The following is a 14,173-nucleotide window of genomic DNA, read 5'->3' as shown; positions in this document are numbered from 1 at the left end:
TGGACTCGGTGCGATTCGGGGGGGGTGAAGTTGCACTCACTCGTCTATTGGACAGAATATAGAGGGGAAATCTCTCCTCTTCTGCCGCCTTGCCTGCTGAGGGCTGACTGCACACAAGTGAATCTGCGAAACACAACCCATATGTCCGACCTGCTCCGCCTGCCCGACTGCGTGAGCTATGGGACTCTTGTGAGAATGAGGCTGGCGAAGATTTGGAGCGAGGCGCCGCCGTTTCTCCCCACCAACTGCGCCCGACTGCGGCTGACAGAGGATGACGAGAAACGCATCAAGCTGAGCGCCCATTGGTTCAACACAGGTGCAAAGCAGATTTAGTCAGAACACCCAAAAGGGCTAAATGAAGAATTACTGTTAGGCTGCTTTCTGTAAAAGCATTTCTCATATTGTATTTTGTAATTTTGTATTTTTGTATATTTGAATTGTCACTTGTCACTATCTTAAATCTATAGCCTACATAGGTGCCAGTCTCCTTCCTGTCTTGTCACTTTGAAGACAACAGGACTGTTTCCTTGACTGTTTATTTTATTATTTTAAATGTATACAAAGTCCAGTCCTTGTTTTATTTTTATCTCTCTCCTGCTGTCACTTTGAAGACAACAGGTCGTTCTCTCGAGGCTGTGGTCTGTGCTTCTAATATGATATAATCATATATATTAAAAAAAAATCTATCCTTGTACTCATATCAATGCTTGTGTACTATGCTGGGTTGTATTCTATTATATCTCATCGATGCATAAAGCACTTTTTGAATATATATATATATTTTTTTCTATACTAATTGATTGTACTTCCTGTCTGGCTGTATTTATACGCCCTTTTCCGCCTTACACAGCACAACGCTGACGAAGGCTTCGTGCTGAAACGCGTACGTTGTGTTTGAAACAGGAATAAAAACCCTAAAAGGACATTTTTGAGTGCTGGCTCCTTCAACACAGGTGCATCACAAACCCACAGTGAAGTGTAGAAACTTCAATTTTATATCTATTCCAAGCTGTCACTCCATATTTTACATAAATACCACCTGTAATGCCTACATTGAAATAAAAAATAAGTAATCTGAAGGGCTGGGTCATTTGAGCAGTGAGTGTGGGCAGGCCCGTAGCCAGGGTTTGAGAAATACCGAGGTCATTTTAGCGTGGCGTGGGGGGCCCCGGATAGAAAATTTTGTCCATTTTAAAGTAAAATGCTTCAATCTGGTGCACTTTGAGAGAAAAATGAAGAGGCTAGATCTATAAAGAACTACATACATCATGTTAGATTAATATCCTCTTTACTGTGCTGTTGCTTTAAAATGATACAAAAAATAAATGTCTCCCCATATAATTTATATTCTGCATACAGGTCACATGGCAGAATACTGCTCAATTAAATACAATGGCCCATCTACACAAACATCACTTACAGGGGAGTTACTTACCCATTCACTTCAATAGAACTGTCCCCAAAGTCTAGCCCCAATCTAGCCTCAATGCAAAATCTGAATGTTGTGAGTTATCTCTCTTCTATAGCACACAGAGAGGAAGCAAATTGTTGCATTTCCGATCAACTGTCGCATTAAAACATCAATGACAGATTAATAGATCTGGGGACCGGGGCTATTTAACACGTTAAGTGCCATAGCCGAGATAATTCGTCTTACATAATCCAACGCTTGAGTGCCAGAGCCGAAATAACTCGTCTTACATAAACATTTTTTTTTTTTGACGGTGGGACATCAATCAACAACTTTTACATCTTCGAGATCACTATTGGAGCAAGAGAATGTGTATAATCTATTTTACCGACCCACTAAGTGTTGACAGTGCTCCCCCAGACGAGCGAAATCAAAGAAAAAACTGCCGCGGGGAGCAAGCCATTCAAGGAAATGGCGAGGCGATTTTACAGTAATTCATTCCACACTTGTCTTCTTGCCCGAGAGCGGCCGCGCAGGCAGCCGCACACAGAGAGCGGAGAGCGATTTGCAAAATAGATTATAGGTGAAACACACTTTGAAACACCTCAGAAAGGCCAGAATCAACATCTGCCCATCGCCCACGCATTCCCCGGCCCATCTTGACTCGCACAAGGAGCGTCCGCACGCAGGCAAGCAAGCAGGCAGGCAGGCACGCAGACAGGCAGGCAGGCAGCAGCAACGCGCTTCTGACACGCCCGCTGTAGAGCCAGGAGGAAGGAGGAGAAGACACACGGAGGGAGGAGTTTGAATGAGAGGGGTGTTTCCTGTTGTTATGGAGGAAATTACTGTTCAAAACTATTGTTTAGAATGTCTGACGGTCTTACTGATGCCAAAAATGAATGGTTAAAGTGACTGTTCTGTCGAATTTCACAAAAAGCCATTTATCTCTGAATAAATTTCCAGACGCTGAAACCATGCTGTACTCAACGGCTAATATCTACATAACTACTAACTCTGCAAACTAACTCTTTTAGACAGAGAAAGCACACATTCTATTAGTTATTTTTAGATGATTGGTGTTCATGAATTCTTAACAGAAAATAATCCTCGGCTCTTGTAAAATGAGCCAGAATCCTCAAAAAAAAAACTGGCACAACTTACCTACAGGATGAAAAAATGGCTGGCACTCAATGTGTTAAAAAAAAAAAATTTTTTTTTTTTTTTTTTTTTGGTGTGGAAAATACCGAGGTCATGACCTCGGTGTGCTCAATGGTAGCTACGGGCCTGAGTGTGGGTGGCGCACTGGCGCTAATACATATTTTAATTTGTTTACAAACCGCTGTTAAACAAAACTGTAGAAGAAGAAAAGCAGCAGTGAGGGTGCAGTCTGGGGTGTTCTGCTCTCGTCTGCTTTCCAGGCGAGGCGGCAGTCAACTCAAACGAGCCTAATGTGTTGTGTGCGCTGCTGTGCACTGATTACCCCGGGCTGAACCAGGTGAGGGAAAGAGAATTTCCGTGTTCGTCCTTTGAAGTGATGACGTTATTGACGTATAATATCCCCGTCGACTCAACAGTGTAGTCTCATTTAGCCGTTTGCTAGCTAGCCGCCCTTTTAACGGTACGTAAAAGCTTCAAAACTCATAAAAGTGGTCCTCATGTGTGAAGATTATCCTGCTGAACACTGGTTCGCGTTTGACTAAGCTTGCGTTAACCACAGATCTCATTTGAAGCATTGCGCCAAAAACCCATTCAAAAATCCCATAGGTGAAAACAGTGAAGAACCCGGAAGTGTCAATGTTTTCCGGACCCCCCCCCCCCCCATAATTCGAACCCTGGGGGGTATGGAAAAGGGGCCATAGCTAGGGAGGTCAGAGTCTGGGATTGAGGGCTGGGTAGGGGGAGTGGCTGGGGGATGTGGATGGGTAGAGAGTCGGGGTTTGAGGGGTGGGTAGGGGGAGTGGCTGGGTAGAGAGTCGGGGTTTGAGGGGTGGGTAGGGGGAGTGGATAGGTGTACGTGGGTGTTGGGAGGGGCATGATCAGGAAAAGGGGCAGGGCTATGGAAAACCATAGGAACGTTAGGCTACAAACTTCACACAGCAAACCTTAGTGCTCAATTCTGATTTTTTGCTCAGATCAGATTTTTTGTGTGTGGCTGTTCACACTATCTTTTTAAAAGTGCCCTATATCAGATTCCAGTGTGAACAAGTCATGGTCCTGAAGTGACCCGCATGCGGCTGACAGCTGGGTTTATCACCCAAAACACGGTCAAGCTCATTGTGAAACGGGCAGGTGATCCGACCAGCTTCTTTGAACTTGGCTTTAAGGCTCTTAACCTTTCTCTGATACTGCTGCCCATATGCGATTGTATGTTGGTGCACCGGCTGCACGTGCAACCCCTAGTGGCCAGATGATTTTTTATTTTATGTTGACATATAAACGATAGTTGATGAGGGCAGCTCACCCTACAGGCGAAACAGCCTGGGGCGCCAGTTCGGCTAGGGCGCTCTGTAGCCCTCACAAAACAACAACAAACAAACACAAACTTTCCTGCACGCTGCATACAGGGTTGGACATGGTTGTTTGTCCGTTGCACTCTAGGGGAGAGCAGAGCAAGGAACTAACCATTCTACACTGAAACGGATATTAGTGTGAGGGGTTATATATAGATATATTACGACCAGAGGGTATATATACCACTCTCATAACGTGTGTATCACTTAGGGTGTCGAGTCATAGTCTATTTTTTTATTTGTCTTTATTGAATGTTCCAAAACTGCATGTTTAACTAAGAATAGGCTAATGATTATTTCCACTCACCACTTATTTAATGTGGTTACTTTACTTTGTGGTCAAAAGTTTGGAAGGAACAATGCATGCTGGGGGATATGCAAATGTGTTTGTCCAATGGTATTGCTCTCTGTCAGAACTTGCTTGGATGTAAATGGTAAATGGCCTGCATTTATATAGCGCTTTTATCCAAAGCGCTTTACAATCAGTAGGTACATTCACCCATTCACACACCGATGGCTGCAGGCTACCATGCAGGGTCTACGGCACTACGACACTTCGACACGCAGACTGGAGGAAGCGGGAATCGAACCACCAACCTCTTTTATCCAAAGTGATTAGTGGACAACCCGCTCTACCTCCAGAGCTACAGCCGCCCCACAGTCCTGATGTTGGTTTAGTAGCAAAAGTAAACACAAGGTAATAGCAGCATTCACTATAGACTCTTTAGTGAATACTTTCCACAAAATCATGAACAATGAAGGAAACCAGATGGAATACAGTTCCACTTTTACCAAATAAACCAAAATTGATGTTCTGCGACAAGTTATATCATATCTACTAGCCTCTTCATTTTGCTCTCAGAGTGCACCAGATTAATGCATTTTACTTTAAAATTTACAAAATGTCTTTGTCCAGGGGGAGCGCAGCCCCCCCTAGATACCCCCCAGTCGGAGTCCTATTACCTTCTTGGTGGTGCAACCCCTGTTTGCAAAGCCTAGAATCGCCTATGCTGCTGCCACGTTCTTCTGTACCCCCGTTCGCCCATTTCTTTCGATATGCTTTCAAACACAAACTGGTTACGATACAACCCCTCAAGTTTTGCTTGCACAGAAGTGTCACCCCAAATGCTCATGAGGTCTAAAACTTCACTGTCCCTCCACTGACTAGCTGTCGAAGCTGTCCTCCATGTCTGTAATCACTACTGAGTGGCCTGGCCCTCCTGCCAGCGCAGAATAGTGACAAATGTCGCTCTGGAGTGACATCAAAGTCTCATTGAAGTCTGATATGGGCCACATGTCTGTTTACACCGCGGTCACATTCCAAAAAAATCTGATTTGGGGGGGGGATTCAGATTCTGGCTACTTGTGCCTGCTGTGTGGACGTAGCCAGAGTCTGGGATTGAGGGGTGGGTAGGGGCAGAGCCGTATAATAGAAGAGTTCCGACATCTCCATTCACTCCAATGGACCAGTTTTTTTCAAGGAAGTAGAAAGTGGAACTCTTGAGTAAAAAAAGCAGCACTGTTGAGTTGCAGCAAAATAGACGTTTTTCATCCCTTGAAATGAATCAAATTGTACATTATCGGCTTTATTTTAGCATGCAAAAGTAGCGCGAGACCCATTCCTGGCTGTTCATTGGTTATGAGTCTCGCATTTTGGTCCTCCGCTGACGCCACTCTCTTACTAGAGGACACTAGGTAGGGGGAGTGGCTGGGGGGATGTGGATGGGTTAGAGTTAGACGGTATAAGCATTTAATATATATATATTATATTATATTATTATATTATACATATAACCATTCAATGTTGGAAACAATTAGCCGTGTTGTTAAGGTACCTAAAGTGAATGGCCACACCACTGTGCCATGGGCTTCATGCTATTTCTGCTTATTATCATCAGTATAGTAGTAGTTGACGCAGCAGCAGCTACTCACCACTGTCGTGGTCCGCTCTATCAGTGCAATCACTGTGCTCTTCAGCTGTTTGTCTTTAGCAGGGGCGTCAGTGAAGAGGAAGATCTCAGAACTGGGAGGTGCGCTAGTTAAAGCCAGCTACACAAAGGAGAAATAATATCAGACAATATGAGGTTTAGTTTCCATCTGACCAACATTTAATAAGCTCGATCACCTGGACAGATTTTTGAAGTATCCCATGTCACAGCACCTGAAGCCCTGATAGACTCAGTTCTTTTAAATCACTGCCTCCTCCAGCTACTGACAGTGAAGTGATAGTATTCTTGAAGAAATGTGGGTCTGTGGTCCTTGTCAGCGGCCCGAAGTCTGAGGTTCTCATGGAGATAGGAGACAGAAATGTATTGTTAGTCTGAGGTTCTCATGGAGATAGGAGACAGAAATGTATTGTTAGTCTGAGGTTCTCATGGAGATAGGAGACAGAAATGTATTGTTAGTCTGAGGTTCTCATGGAGATAGGAGACAGAAATGTATTGTTAGTCTGAGGTTCTCATGGAGATAGGAGACAGAAATGTATTGTTAGTCTGAGGTTCTCATGGAGATAGGAGACAGAAATGTATTGTTAGTCTGAGGTTCTCATGGAGATAGGAGACAGAAATGTATTGTTAGTCTGAGGTTCTCATGGAGATAGGAGACAGAAATGTATTGTTAGTCTGAGGATCACATGGAGATAGGAGACAGAAATGTATTGTTAGTCTGAGGTTCTCATGGAGATAGGAGACAGAAATGTATTGTTAGTCTGAGGATCACATGGAGATAGGAGACAGAAATGTATTGTTAGTCTGAGGTTCGCATGGAGATAGGAGACATAAATGTATTGTTAGTCTGAGGTTCTCATGGAGATAGGAGACAGAAATGTATTGTTAGCCTTCATCTTGTGCTGAGTGGTTTATGAGTCTTATATGCACTGTAATGTCCATACATGTTACATACATACAAAAAACAGATTCACTATACCTCTGGGTGCAACTGCCGTTCATTTTAGACACTCTATTCAAACTTTAAATGAGTCACCACTTTTAGGACTATCACCTTAATTCAGCTTTAAATAATATGTTGTACTGTTTGAGAAATTGCAGTTTAAGTTTGATACTTTTTCAACCTTTATAATGGGACCCTGTGGAGCCAGCCTTGAGTGTACTTTTGACTAAATTCACACATTTTAAAACTGACAGTTCACAAAACTTTGACACTACATACTGTACATACAGTATACATGGGGCCCTTTAGCTACTTCTGCTCTCACTCACAATGTCAAAATATAAGCGATGTGATGTATACTTTTTGAGATATTATTTTTAGCTTGATTTCATACTAGATTCTGCTGCATTGGCCTATAGATGGTTTTCACCAGCTGCAACCCCACAGCACTTCCTTTTTCTCAGCTTCTTCTTCTGTGTTTCATGGCGGTTGGCATCCTTAAAAGTCGAAGTGAACCGGAACGGAATGCAAGAGCGCGAGCGTCGGAGACTGAAAATAAATCTTGTCTGAGATGACAGGTTTGAGAGGCGGACCATATAGGGTGTCGATGATTTGATTTGACAATTCTGGGCACTGGCTTTGGCATTGGCCAATCCTGCCGTGTTCCACCCCCAAATCGAGTGGGATTCAGCGTGTTGTCGTGCTACACGAGTGGGATCCGCCGAGTACCAGGCAGCCAGCTGATTCTGTGCAGAACGAGCGGACAATCCGATCCATGGGTGTTGCCCGCCCGTAATCTCCGAGGGGCGACCCCTGACAACCAGGCTCTCAGGCGTGCGCCATTATCGCTATTGCGGTAAATACAATATTCCTGGAATGCGAGTTTTAACGAGCCAGTTACATTTCTTTGCATTCTTAAGCATTACCGTTTTCTTTATTGTGTATATCAACATACAATTGGCCAAGTTAGTAGTTAGTTATGGGATAGGAATTCTGCCAGATGACAGGCACTAGGCGCCATTTTCTCTTTCATTTGGAAGAGAAAATTATCCTGAAATGAAGATTTGATTGACAGCTGCCATGTCGTGATATGATTGGTTGAAATGGGGTAGAAATTTGATAGTACTAGGTGACGTCAGCAAACTGTAGATTACTGTTATGAATAAAATCATGAAAAATGAACTTTTGATGTGGAAAAGTGTGAAAAACTAAAGAAATTTGATTTTTGTGATTTATTTTGCATACATTATTAACTCATTGAGTGCCAGCCACTTTTGGAGAACGGACGCTCCCAGTGCCAGAGTTTCAGAGCGTTTTCTCGAGGCCCACAGAATATTGTGTGATATTACTATGTAAACACCGAACACGCACAAAGAACGATGAGACTCTCTTCTATCATCTGCAAAAAAAAGTTTATTGATATCATTTTCCGTTCTTTAGTTATCAGCCGGAGAGGTTGATTTCACCAAAAACACACGTTTCAATTTAGAATCTGAGATATTCAGCCTTTTGTGAAAGGAAGCATTTCAAGCACATCATTGACTCTGAAGCTAATATTTTCTGATGTAATGACACCTCAAAAATAATTTCCTTCAATAAAACAGTGAAAACAAAGGAATTTTGTTTGGCCAAATAATATTTTTTAGCTGCAACCAGCAGCGCTGGCCCCTGCGTGCGCAGACCCTACACCTTCTTGCTGGTCTTGATTTACTGCTGGTGGGCATCAGATATTCTAGCTTGTTTGCCTGTCTCTGTGCATCGAGCCTGCTGCTGTCTGGGTCTGTGTTTACTGTCAATGGTTGTATGCTGTAGTGCCCTGCGTGCCCCACCCCCCTCCTCCTCCTCCTCCGTGGGAGTGTCTCTGGGGCTCTGCTGCGTTTGCTGTGCGTTTTTTCTCTGCACTGAAAAGTGCGCTGCACCCCGCTTTTTCACAGCCTGTCGCCGGCTCCCAGCTGAGAATAATGTAACTTTTCAGAAAGACGCTGGTGTCGGCAACTAAATCATATGGAGGGGCTATCGCAGCGGAGACGGGGGACCTCAATTGTGGCAGCAGATTGACTGCTGTTCACAGGCACAGCTAACGTTATGCTTATGCATATCGATGCGATTTCCGTTTCCCATGACTTCTTCTCTCTTTTTTCCTCGCCTTTCTCTAATCTGGAGCGCACTGTCGCCACCTAATGGGTCCCTAAAATAGCTTTTACACATTCAACATCCACCATACTTTCACAGGAGATGGATCTGGCTTTGATCCACGTCCCACCGTCAAAAAACGCAATTGACGAACATACTCGTCCTTGGCACTCTACGTTACTAAACGAATTGACGAACATACTCGTCCTTGGCACTCAATGAGTTAAATAGGTGCACTGTATACCCAGGTATTTGAACTAAAAGAAAAGAAAAGTCATTTCTGGGTTCAGCTCGACTTTAAATGATGCTACCGCCACCTGAATGGCATCAGCTTCACAGTGCTAACTATTTACAGTGTCCACTTTCTCAGCTGTTCAGCGGAAAACACTGACATAGCCTACTTCTACTTCTATTTTTGCTATACGTTTAAATGTAAAGATAGGCCTGTGCATGCAATAACGTACTGATAAGTCAGTTTACTCTGTGACATGTAGCTTTTATTAGCCTCTCAGGCTAGCTCCGGACCGGACAACAACGCTTACTACCCAGCGTGTGCACGTCTTTCCGACAGGGGTGGTTGTTATGGCAACTATCAACAACAACAACTACTACTAACTACTACAAGACATAAAGACCGAAATAGGCTACCTTGTGACGTTAACATTTAATGTGAGCCGAATATCAGCCTGCGCTCAGCTATACAGGAAGTAAACCGGATATTCAGGTGGGTTGTGACGGTTGTTATTGTTGTCAAGTTAAAACAGTCTATAGAGAGCCAAAGTCAGAAACCTTCCGCTAGGGCCCTATGCGAACCAGCATCGTAAAAAATATGAGTGGTGGTGAGAGACAATAATTTTTTATTCATGTAGTACATATTGTCAATTTAAAAGATAACTTTCCAAGTCAAGAAAGTTGTAAAACGGTTGCTGCACTATAAGTTATAAATCAGAAAGTCTACACACAACCAGTCGCTTAAATGACGTCACTCTCCCTCCCACCAGGCCATGTTGGTGTTGTGACGTAGGCCTATATCATACGAGACGAGAGATGTCGTTGATTGAGCGGTTTCATACAAAACTAAATGTTACGTTTCAGTTTTACATGCAAAGTTATCTTTAAAGTCCCTGGAAACCAAAATCCACAAAAACGTTCTACGGTAACTATGTTATTTAGGGTCTTATGTTAGTAATTGTGTGCCTCCGAAATTATTATACATTACTTTCAACCCAAAGCCTTAAAATCGACACTTTTCTACAAGCTTTTACAAGGTACTTCATCATTGAAGAGAGCAGTGCGCGAGGTGCTAAAATGCAGGAGCTTATGACGTCATAAGCTCTATATAACCTTTGTACACGCGCGCAACCCGCCCTACTGTGTGCGTGTGTGTGTGTGTGTGTGTGTGTGTGTGTGAGTAACCTCGCGTCACCAGGCTGTGTCGAGCGCTATGCTGCTCTCTCTCTCTCTCACTAGTCCCGAGATAGAGAGAGAGAGAGAGACAGAGAGAGAGAGAGAGAGAGAGAAGCACACAGCACACAAAGTGGGAGGGAGACAGACAGACACTGAGCGAGCGCTGTGGGGGCAAAGAACGGACAGAGATCTCTTCCTCTCAGTACGCTATGCGCGGAGCAACGCGCGAACACACACACACACACACACACACACACCCAATCTCTCTTATCTTCTCTCTCCTTCTCTCCCTCTGAGAGGGACAGAGAGAAATTTCACTGCTGCAGACGGGACACGCCCACACAGTCCGCGGGAGAAAATACACTCTAAAAACTCATTTCTCATGACTTTTGCCATGACTGTCAAACCTAAATGTATATACTTTGCGACGTTCATCATCGTTCAAATTTGGCTGGTGGCTTATTAACATAGGGTCCTGTGATGGGATGAACTCAATATGCTAAATAATAAAGAAATATTTCTGGTTTCCAGGGACTTTAAATTGAGGAAAAACCATGTGTGTACTTCATGGCACAATTTAAACAGGATTAAAAAAAAGTCTTTCGTGGTTCACCACCACTCATTTTCACTTTTCAGATGCTGGTTTGTATGCTGAAGCAGGAAGTAGGCATGACTTTGGCTCTCTATTGTTGATTATTTGATCAATCACAATATTCCAACAATACAGCTTTACAATTATGGTTATGGCACGTTAATTATTTCCAGTTTGATCTTTTTATTTTTATTATTATTGTTATTGTTATTATTATTATTATTATTATTATTATTATTATTATTATTATTATTATTATTATTATTATTTCAAATTCCCCCCCCCATTTTCTCCCGGATTATACTTGGCCAATTTCCCCTTGCTGCCCCGGTCGCTGCTCCACCCTCTACCAATCTGGGGAGAGCTGTAGACTAGCACCATGCTTCCTCCGACACATGCACAGTTACCAGCCGCTTCTTTTACCTGAAAGCGGGGAGCTTCACCAGCAGGACGTAGCACGTAGCACACTATTCCCACCAGTTCCCTTCCGCCCCGAACAGGCGCCCCGACCGACCAGAGTCGGCGCTAGTGCAGCGACCAGGACACATACCCCTAATCCGGCTCCCCACCCGCAGACAGCCAATCGTGCCTGTATGGACGCCCGGCCAAGCCGGAGGTAACACGGGGGTGCGAACCTGCGACCCTCGTGTTGGTAGGCAGGGAATCTCCTGCTACTGTACACTACCTGGATCCATTTTGATCATTAAACAGTTTCACAGGCAAGCAGTCAGAAGATGCTTACTTGCTTTCATAAGCAAAGAGATAGACAGGATTGTTGTCCAGTCTGAGGCTTTAAGATCCTACCTGGATCATTGAAAGGAACAAGAATGTAGACCGAGGGCTCGTCGTCTGTTCCCACTTTACTGTTGACCAGAGAGGACGTGACGTTCTTCACAGCCTCGATGTCGTCACGCATGCTGTTTGTAGTGTCAACCACAAAACAGAGAGCTTTATTGGATCTTCCTTTGGAGATCCCCATCATCCTGAAAGAGAAAGAAAGAATGAGACACAGAGAGAGACAGACACAGACAGACAGACATGAACTGCACTATACGTATTGGTAACACTTTATAATAATGTTCAGTCGTAGCCCAAGTCATTGATAAGCCTTTAGTTAATGATTAGTCTCGCTGGCCAGCCTCCCCTCCCTACCGTGAGAGGAGTCTGGCGCCGCAGGTCTCCATAGTGGGATTGCGATGGGCGGCGCTTAGCGGCAGTGCCCTTGGAAAATAGTTTCCAACAATCCAATTTGCCATTTTCAGCGTGTAGCAACGAGCTAGCGTGTAGGTTTCTGCCGTTAGCTTGCTAGCTAGTTAGCGTTGTTGTTTTCACTGAGGCGGCGCCGGCAGGGCACTGCGGCGGCAGGGCGGAGGGAGTGGAAGCCGCTCTGATTGACATGGTCGGAGCCAATGACAGCGCTTGTAATAAGCCGGGAGCGGACATCCGGCAGCGACTGAAACAGTCGCTCCAATGGGAGAGCAGCTGTAGAGCAGGGGAGGGCTTATCCCAGTTGCCTGTTTCCGCGGCGCCATACTCCTCTCACGGTAGGGAGGGGAGGCTGGCCAGCGAGACTAGTTTTTTTTTTTTTTTTTTTTTCCCAGATTTTTTTAATCCCATTTTTATCCCCCATTAGTGCTAATTAATTTATTTATCCTGGTTGCTACTCCACCCTCTGCCGATCTGGGGAGAGCCGAAACTGGCTCCATGCTTCCTCCGATACATGGGCAGTTAGCCAGCCGCTTCTTTTCACCTGACAGGGGAAGCTTCACTGGTAGGACATAGCACGTGGGAGGATCACGCTATTCCAACCAGTTCCCCTCCCTCTGAACAGGCGCCCTTAACGACCAGAGGAGGAACCACATTAGCAACCAGGATATTGCATGTTTTGGTGAAGGGGGTTCCTATATGAAGGAAACCCCCGGGGGGCACGGGGAGAACATGCAAACTCCACACAGAAAGGCCCTTTTGACGACCCCACCCGGGCGGTGGGCACTCGAGGACATGCGGACGGGCACGCATTCCTTCAGCGTTCACAGCATCCCAGGTGGGAATCGAACCCAGGACCTTCGAGCTGTGAGGCGACAGCGCTTACCACTGCACCACCGTACCCCCGCCAGCGAGACTAGTTAATGATGAACTAACCATTTACAAAACATGAATATACATTTGTAGATGATCAATAAATGTTATGTTAACATAATACAAATGTGTTGTAAGTCATCTATAAACCTTTAGTAAATGAAGTGTTCCTCACCTGTAAATGATGTGTAAATAATTTACAATTCATTTACGAGGCTTTCTGCATCCCCTAATCTAAAGTGTAAACCATTCATCACACATAAATGTGTTACATACAAGGGGGTAGCTTTGTTTGTCAAAATTGGAGCCAATGCGGAAGTGTCCTCTTTTCCTGCAGGGGGCGACCCATTGGTTTGTGGACTTCTGTTTTGAAGCCTCCAGTATGGCCTCAGTAAACACTTTCCTAATGCGTTTATGGTCTCAATCGCTAGTTTCAGATTTTGTTAGTTTTAGAGATGTTTTGGGGCGTGATTGACAGGTCGCTTGTCCATTGATCACACAGCTCGCCGATCACGGACCAATAGTAGGCCGTGCTCTGTGGGAAACCCCTGGACTTGTGTCGAGATCCAAGATGGCAATGACCAAAATGCCATACGTGAGGCGTTAAAAACCAGAAGTCCACAGACCCCCTGCAGGCCATTCAAAAGAATGCAGGTTTAAGTGCACTTTCACATTGGCTTCAATTTTGGCAGAGCTACCCCCTTGTATGTAACATAATATGTGTGATGAATGGTTTACACTTTAGATTAGGGGATGCAGAAAGCCTTGTAAATTAATTGTAAATGCTTTACACATCATTTATAACAGGTGAGGAACACTTGATTTACTAAAAGTGTATAGATTACTTACAACACATTTGTGATGTTAACATCTATGGAATCTATGGAGAACTATGAGGCGAACCTGAGGTAAAATCCAGAAATCCAGCTCTAAAAAAGCACCGTGGCTCAAAACTGTTTTGTACTCTTAACCAAGCTAATATTGTCTGGGATCCACGGAGCAAGCCAAAGGGACTTTTGTGTGGACACATAAACATTTGCAGTCTTGGAAACAAACGTGAACAATTAGAGCATCTCCTGAATATTGATTGTCTAGGAATATCAGAATCCTGGCTGAAACATTCCTCTCCAGAAGCCCTTGTATCCATGCCAG

The 14,173-nt window shown here is 44.3% G+C and overlaps 1 protein-coding gene across 1 annotated transcript in view; it reads right to left on the bottom strand.

Moving 5' to 3' along the window:
* The window catches only part of LOC310786752 (von Willebrand factor A domain-containing protein 7-like), a 74,768-nt gene that overhangs the window by 21,806 nt on the left and 38,789 nt on the right, over nucleotides 1-14,173 (bottom strand). Inside the window, exons 7-9 of the mRNA XM_083648028.1 lie at nucleotides 11,747-11,925; nucleotides 6,083-6,198; nucleotides 5,854-5,970 (exon numbers count right to left, since the gene is read on the bottom strand). Of these exons, the coding sequence (XP_083504154.1) occupies nucleotides 5,854-5,970; nucleotides 6,083-6,198; nucleotides 11,747-11,925 (412 nt within the window). The remainder of the gene's footprint in view (nucleotides 1-5,853; nucleotides 5,971-6,082; nucleotides 6,199-11,746; nucleotides 11,926-14,173) is intronic.

This window comes from Poromitra crassiceps (assembly GCF_964638095.1).
Source record: "Poromitra crassiceps genome assembly, chromosome: 1".
In the NCBI taxonomy this organism is placed as follows: domain Eukaryota; kingdom Metazoa; phylum Chordata; class Actinopteri; order Beryciformes; family Melamphaidae; genus Poromitra; species Poromitra crassiceps.
This window is presented reverse-complemented; position numbering and strand designations above follow the sequence as displayed.